Source organism: Phoenix dactylifera, chromosome 1, assembly GCF_009389715.1.
Source record: "Phoenix dactylifera cultivar Barhee BC4 chromosome 1, palm_55x_up_171113_PBpolish2nd_filt_p, whole genome shotgun sequence".
Lineage (NCBI taxonomy): Eukaryota > Viridiplantae > Streptophyta > Magnoliopsida > Arecales > Arecaceae > Phoenix > Phoenix dactylifera.
In genome coordinates this window covers 23,943,948-23,951,210 of record NC_052392.1, presented here as the reverse complement: position 1 = coordinate 23,951,210, position 7,263 = coordinate 23,943,948, and the positions used below count along the sequence as shown (strand labels likewise).

Below are 7,263 nucleotides of genomic sequence, written 5' to 3'. Positions count from 1 at the left end.
AAATGTTCAACCTCCGCCTAAAGTCCAAGGGACTTGACAACTCCTACGGCTTGCGACCTGCCACTATCTCCAAGCCATCAAGGCATAAGATCTCCGCAGGCATTCGGCACGACCTGCCATTAATGCATGAGACTCCCTCAAGTCTCCGATGCACTCAGGCATTTAATGAACACGGCCCAAGACGATCTCCGGATCACTGAACCATCAGAGCGCATGGCTCTACCTGACCGCCGGTTCATTCGGTAATAAATGCACTTACCATCCACAGACCCCAGGCCCGCCACGGCCGGCGGTTCAACCACTGCAACAGGTTCGATCGACCGTGACAACTCCCTGGTTCCGGTCTGATTCGGCCCCGTTCTCCACTACGCCATAAATGGGCCAAATCGTGCCCAATTATTACGGACAGGGACAAATCCCCCGGTCACCTCCCAGGTAACGTAATTCCCTCCTATAAAAGGAAACCTGGGGAGAACCAAGGGGGGAGGACAACAAAAACGGAAACAGACCCCCGGGACTGAACCCTCCGGGAAGCACAGACACAATTGATGACATCATTCCCTTCGTCTTCTTGATCTGATAAAATACTGTGTCTTCTCCATACACTTCCTCTTCCCCGCTCTCTCCACATACTTGCCCCCTCTGACTTAGGCATCGGAGGGCCGGCGCCGGGGAGCCCGGCCACCGGTTTTTCTTGCAGGACTTGCACACCCCCCGCGGCGGAGGACGCAGCCAGCCGGCGCACCGCCGTCCGCCTCCTGCAGCAGCGGAGCTCCTCCTTCCCCGGCTTCACGGCGGCCCCCGGGTCCAATTTCCAGCAACAATTCTTATCATCAATTTCCTTTGCATCCCTTATTCTATGCATTTATTGAAGCTGGTAATTGATGTTAGAAAATATTACTTTTTGTTAAATGTATAAATCCCAAGTTCCAATGTATGATAAAAAAAATTATTATGGATTATAAATACGTTAAGAGGAGCTCTAATTTCCACCAATTCAGTGCCATGAGTCTCGCATTATATCATTCTAATAGAGAATTAGCAATTGAGCTCCAACAATCCCAACCAATAGAACTTCTATAGTTGGCACCACATTGAACTCTTATTGTCTTTGTCATACAATTTCCAAGCCATCACTTGCAACTAGTGTTGTGGATTTTCTAATTTGAATGTTCTAGATGCTTATTGAGATCAAGGATGGTATGGCAGTTGGTTTTGGTGGAGGTATAAGAGGGGTGGAGACTTTGAGTTGGAAGGGTAGGAAGTACTAATTTTGGTTTCATATATTAATATTGGCTAAGTTGATGCATGCTCTTTTATGAATAACTTTTGAAGACAATCAATTTATTAATGGCAACAAGGAACATCTTATTAGATAAAAAAATATTATTTTTACCACAAATCATTTATTTGGTTATTAAAGGATAGACTGATCACCTTATTGACTTCATTTGTCTCTAAATTATTATAAAATCTATCTAGACATGCGGTTGAAGGAGGAATTTAGAGCCCTATATAGGGTAGCTTTAGAATTAAGAGATCCCAAGACCTAATGCTAAATGAGCCTTAATTTTTCTTAAATTCTAACATGATAGAGCTTATCTATATTCTTTAACCATGGCTTCTTCCTTTACTAGATGAAAAGGTGTTAAGCTAAAAGGAAGGAAGAAGGTTCTTACAAAAAAGGTGGAAAACCTAAATGTTTGCATTTAAAGACATTTAAAAGAGTGAAGATTAGGAGAGAAGAGAGAGAATCGAGTTCCTAGCACTTGAGTGGATTACATGGATTGTAAGGTTTGGTTTCTTTTCATGAATAAAGAGTTCTATATAGAGAGATTCATGGGTTAAGCCGAATACTTTTATAAGTAGTAAGCTAAGGGAAAAAATTCATAAGTATGGACATGATTTGGTTTTCTAGAAAAATTAGAAGGTCTAATAATAAAAAAAGTTTTATAAGATAAAAGTGCATAAGTAAAAAGCTAATAAGATGGTAGAATGTATAGATGGATGAAAGAATGATCATAGTAGCCATGCTCACAAGGAGGAGGTTGTATGGCTACTGTTGACTCGTGAATTGAAACATGGATACGAGGGGTTGATATCTTGGCTAGGTTGACCCTAGAGGTAAGACTATATAGCTTCTAGAAGGATGAAGGGACCAAGGAGTAAAAGGATGTATGAATTATATGGGAACAACTGATCAAAAGAATAAGCAGGAGCAAATAGAAGAAGGGACAAAATGCATATATGGAATAAGGTGAGAATGAATAATGGCACTGCGATAGCAATGGGTAGAGACTAGTGTAGAAAATGGGTATAGGGTTGCTGGGATTGTTAGAAAATTTTATTATTTTCTCGTGGAAAAGGTTCAAATCTTTAAATCCATTATTTTAATCATCCCGCTTTGGATGTTTAAATATAAATACACTTGCATCTGTTGACATCTATGAGTTCTAGGCTCAATTTAGCCTTATGGGTGTTTGAGCACATGCTCGCTCGCTTAAAATTTTTCTTACTCCTTTTTCAAAATTTTTCTTTAATATTTTTTTCCTACTTCCTTTTTTTAAGCAATTGAAGGAGTACGTTGGGTCAGATTTTGATGCGATCATATTCTTGATAGAAGGATGTGGGCTGAGCCAGGTTTCTTATATATTAAGGATGATCTTGCCATATAGTTGCATGAGAGGACTAAGTTTATTCTTAGGATAGTGTTTCATATGCCTTATTCCATGCATGCCTCTCTCATTCTTATATTACTTAAATTTTGAAATTATTCGACATGCTTTGATTTTTTTTTTTTTTGTTGAATGAAATTATTAGCGATTTGAATGTAATCTTTGAAAATAGTTCCAACAAAATGTAGGTTAGAATATGAAAATAATCAAGTTGTGTGCTAGCATATGAAAATAGGATCCCTAATTCAGTTTCTTATGGACCAATGAGCTTTCTAACTCTGAAATGATTTGGACCAATAAAATAATACTGGAAAGTTAATTATTATAATATTATGATGAATTACTATTTACTTGAAAAATAAAACTATTATCAACAATATGTTGTTATTGTAGTGTAATAAAATTATTAATCGCTAATTGACAAAAAATATTGGACCATTATCAAATACCAACATTTTTGATCAAACATTATTTTGTTGGCCAAATAAATCCTTTTTCTTTTCCAATCTGCTACTATTTGGATCTAAAAGCCTAATTTAATTAATAGCATGATTAAAATTCAATCATTATCATTGTTACTTAATCTTGTATAAACAGCATAATGTACATAAACCATCATCATTAGTTCAATTGCAACATATGGCCACTATTGCATAAATCAAGGTGCCCTAGAGCTACTATAGTGAACATTATGTTCCTTACCATAGCTGCAATTTAGAGCTATTTATTTTCTCCTTACCTTTTTTCAAATTAATATTTGGTCAGAGCGGGTTAAAATTTGGAATAGAAATGGGATTGGATGGTTCTTCTTCTAACCCGTATGGTTGGAAAAAGTTTTATTTTTATTATGATTCTTGAAGGAGTTCTATTTTTGTTCTGATTTTAAGAAAAAGTGGGAATGCTTTTTTTTTTTTCCTTCAAAATTCAATCTCAAATTTTCTTACATACTTAAATCCCATTCTGATATTAATTTCAACTTTAGCTGCGAACCAAATAGCTATTTCTATTTTGCTTCCGGTTTAACCAAACTTGAGGACATTCAGGCTCAACAAAAAGCTTTCTTTTTCCGAGGCCGCTCCTCTTCGGCGGTCCTTTAAGGCCGCAGCACCGCGAGCGGCGGCGACCCGAAACCCTTAAACCCTAAGACCCACTGCCATGAGAAGTAGATGGACCGCTGCCATCACCCCCGGTGAGTCTACCGTCCCTCTCCTCCACCCCTCTTCCTCTTCTGCATTCCCCGTCTACCTCCCCCGGCGACCCTTCTCTTTTCCTTCCTCCTCGTCCGTCGCCGCCGCCCCGGAAACCCCAAGCCCAGAAAGCCCAATACTGGACTCCCATCTCCTCGCTCAGCTCTCCTCCATCCTCTCCCGCCGGCACTGGCGCCGGAGCCGCACCCTGAAACGATTGGCCCCCTCCCTCACCCCACTGCACGTCGCCGAGCTCCTGCGGACCCGCCCTCTCGACCCAGAGACCGCCCTCGCCTTCTTCCACTGGGTTGGCCAGCGGCCTGGCTACCGCAACAACGTAGACTCCTATGCTGCCCTCCTTGGTAACCTCCTTCGCTCCAAATCCCCCGTCAATGCCGAGAAGATCATCGTCTCTATGGTTAAGTCGTGCAATTCTGCCAAAGATATGCGCTCCACCATAAATTCCATTAGAGCCTTTCGTCGAGCAGGTGGCTGCGCCGGCTTCAGGCCGTCGCTCCGATGCTATCACATGCTGTTAAGGTCCCTCGAGAGATTCTCAATTACTGATGAGATGAAAGATTTATACCAACAGATTGTTAAAGATTGGATCTTGCCGGATATCATTACATGCAATACGATTATCAAGGCACACTGCAAGGAAGGGAATATTGCTGAGGCAAAGCAGTATTTAAGGTACTTACTGGAAGCAGGATTGAAACCCGATACCTTTACTTACAATTCTTTGATCTTATGCTACTGTAAAAATAAGGATTTGGATAGGGCTTGTTGGGTCTTTGTGATGATGCCGCAGATGGGCTGCCAGAGGAATGAATTCTCATACACCATTCTTGTCCACGGGCTCTGTGAGGCCCGCTGGATTGACAAAGCTTTTGTGCTGTTCTCAAAGATGGGTGATGATGGCTGCTGCCCGAATGTGCACACTTACACAGTGATGATCGACGGCCTCTGCAAGGAGGGCAAGGTTGAGGATGCTAAATCATTGCTGAGTGAGATTTCTGGCAGGGGTTTGGTCCCTAGCACCGTGACTTACAATGCTTTAGTCGATGGGTACTGTAAAGACGGAAACATAGAGGCTTCTTTGAGGATTATGAAACTGATGGAATCGAAGGGCTGTAAGCCAGATGCTTGGACATATTCAGTGATGATTCATAAGCTTTCTAAGGAGAATCGCCTAGAGGATGCTGAAGCCATGTTGAATGAGGCTATTGAGAAAGACTCGTCTCCCAATGTATTTACTTACACTGCATTGATTGATGGGTATTGCAAGCAGGGAAAATTTGTTGATGCTTGTAGGGTTATGAAACTGATGGAGTTGAATGGGTGCAAACCAGATGCTTGGACTTATACAAAGATGATTGACAGCCTTTGTAAGGATAATAGGCTACATGATGCGAAAAGCATGCTAGACGAGATGTTTGAGAAAGGCTTGGAGCCTAATGTTGTCACCTACACTGCTTTGATGGATGGGTATTGTAAGAGAGGAAAGGTTGATGATGCATTGGAGATTGTGGAATTGATGGAGTCAAATGGCTGTCGGCCAAATGCTTGGACATATAATGAGTTGATATATGGGTTTTGTCAGGAGAGGAAGGTGCACAAGGCAATGGCTTTGTTGAGTAAGATGCTTGAGAGTGGGTTATCTCCAGGCCTTATTACATACACTGCTTTGATTCATGGGCAATGCAAGGAGGGTCATATAGATAGTGCTTTTAGACTACTTGATTCTATGGAAGTGAATGGTTTGGTGCCTGATCAACAGACATACTCTATCATAATAGATGCCCTTTGCAAAAGTGGGAGAATTGAAGAAGCTTACTCACTCTTTAAGTCTGTTGCTAAGGAGGAGGTAAGGGCAAACAAGGTGATGTATACTGCTTTAATAGATGGTTTATGTAAAGCTGGAAAGCTCGATTTTGCTCATTCACTGCTAGAGGAAATGGTTTCTAAGGACTGCTTGCCAGATTCATACACCTATAGCGTTTTGATAGACGGGTTGTGCAAAGAAAAAAAATTGCAAGAAGCCTTGTCATTACTAGATGATATGTTTGAAAAGGGAATAGAGCCCACGACTGTCACCTATACGATTCTTATTGATGAAATGCTCAAGAAAGGGGAATGTGAATGTGCTAAAAGGATGCTTCAGCAAATGGTTTCTTCAGGGTGTAAGCCAAATGCTATCACCTACACAGTATTCATCCGTGCCTACTGCAGCGAAGGAAGAGTAGAAGAGGCAGAAAGTGTGATGCTAGAAATGAAAAAAGAAGGTGTTCATCCAGATTTGATGACTTATAACACATTGATTGATGGGTGTGGGAATATGGGATATATGGATCGAGCATTTTCTGTTCTCAAGGACATGATGGATGCTGCATGTGTGCCCAATTACTGGACCTATTCAGTTTTACTCAAGCATCTCATCAAGAGGAAGCAGGCTAGCAGTGTCTTTGCCAATGCATCTGACCTATGGAGAATATTAGAGATAGATACTATATTGGAGCTTTTGCAGGAGATGATGAAGCACGGTTGCACTCCTAGTGTGGTCATATACAATGTTCTCATTTCGGGGTTCTGCAAAGAGTGCCGGTTGGAAGAAGCATATATGCTACTTTCTCAAATGAAGGAAAGAGGGATACCGCCCAATGAAGACATCTACACCTCTTTAATTAATTGCTGCTGCAAAGTGAAAAAGTACTCCGAGGCATCAACATTCATAGGATCCATGGTAGAATGTGGTTATCTACCTCACTTGGAATCCTACCAGCTTCTTCTTTCAGGGCTTTGTGATGAAGGAGACTTTGAGAAGGCTAAAATGCTGTTTGATGACTCTCTTGAGAGGGGTTATAATTGTGATGAAGTTGCATGGAAAATTCTTATTGATGGTCTACTTAAAAAGGGCTATATCAACATATGCTCTGAGATGTTATCTATCATGGAGGAAAGACACTGCTCTCCTAGCTCTCAAACATATGCTATGATTGCCAGGGATATTCGAGAAGTAATTAATGAGGCAGTGAGCGAAATTGAGGGGTGATCTTTGTTTCTGGTTTTCTTGTGCCGTACTTATCCATATGGTACATAACATGCATATTTTTCCTTGGCTGAACAAGTGAAAACCGAGAAAGCCAAGGGAATAAGAGAATACATTCTTCTGGAATGTTCTTTACCATGTCACATATGATAGTATATTGGTGGTATAAGAACTTCACGAGATTATTGATGAAGCATTCTCTGGGATGAAGTTAGACAGCCCTGGTTTATTGCACCATAATTCAAAACAGGCAAGTTACTATATCTTCAGTGATCTCATTCATTTCTTTTATTTAAAATGCTATCACTTGGATTCTTTTCCTCTTTGTAATATTGGAAATCTCTTTCTTAGT

General features: G+C 40.9%; 1 protein-coding gene across 1 annotated transcript; it reads left to right on the top strand.

Annotated features, from left to right (window-relative positions):
• Positions 1–3,714: 3,714 nt before the first annotated feature.
• On the top strand, positions 3,715–7,161 carry LOC120111933 (pentatricopeptide repeat-containing protein At5g65560-like). Its single transcript, XM_039130331.1, has one exon. The coding sequence runs from the start codon at positions 3,831–3,833 to the stop codon at positions 6,912–6,914; it is 3,084 nt and encodes a 1,027-aa protein (XP_038986259.1). The 5' UTR covers positions 3,715–3,830; the 3' UTR covers positions 6,915–7,161.
• Positions 7,162–7,263: the final 102 nt, after the last annotated feature.

Bases quoted from the DNA above. Each gene is read 5' to 3' on its own strand.
- LOC120111933 (XM_039130331.1), top strand. From the start codon at position 3,831: ATGAGAAGTAGATGGACCGCTGCCATCACCCCCGGTGAGTCTACCGTC.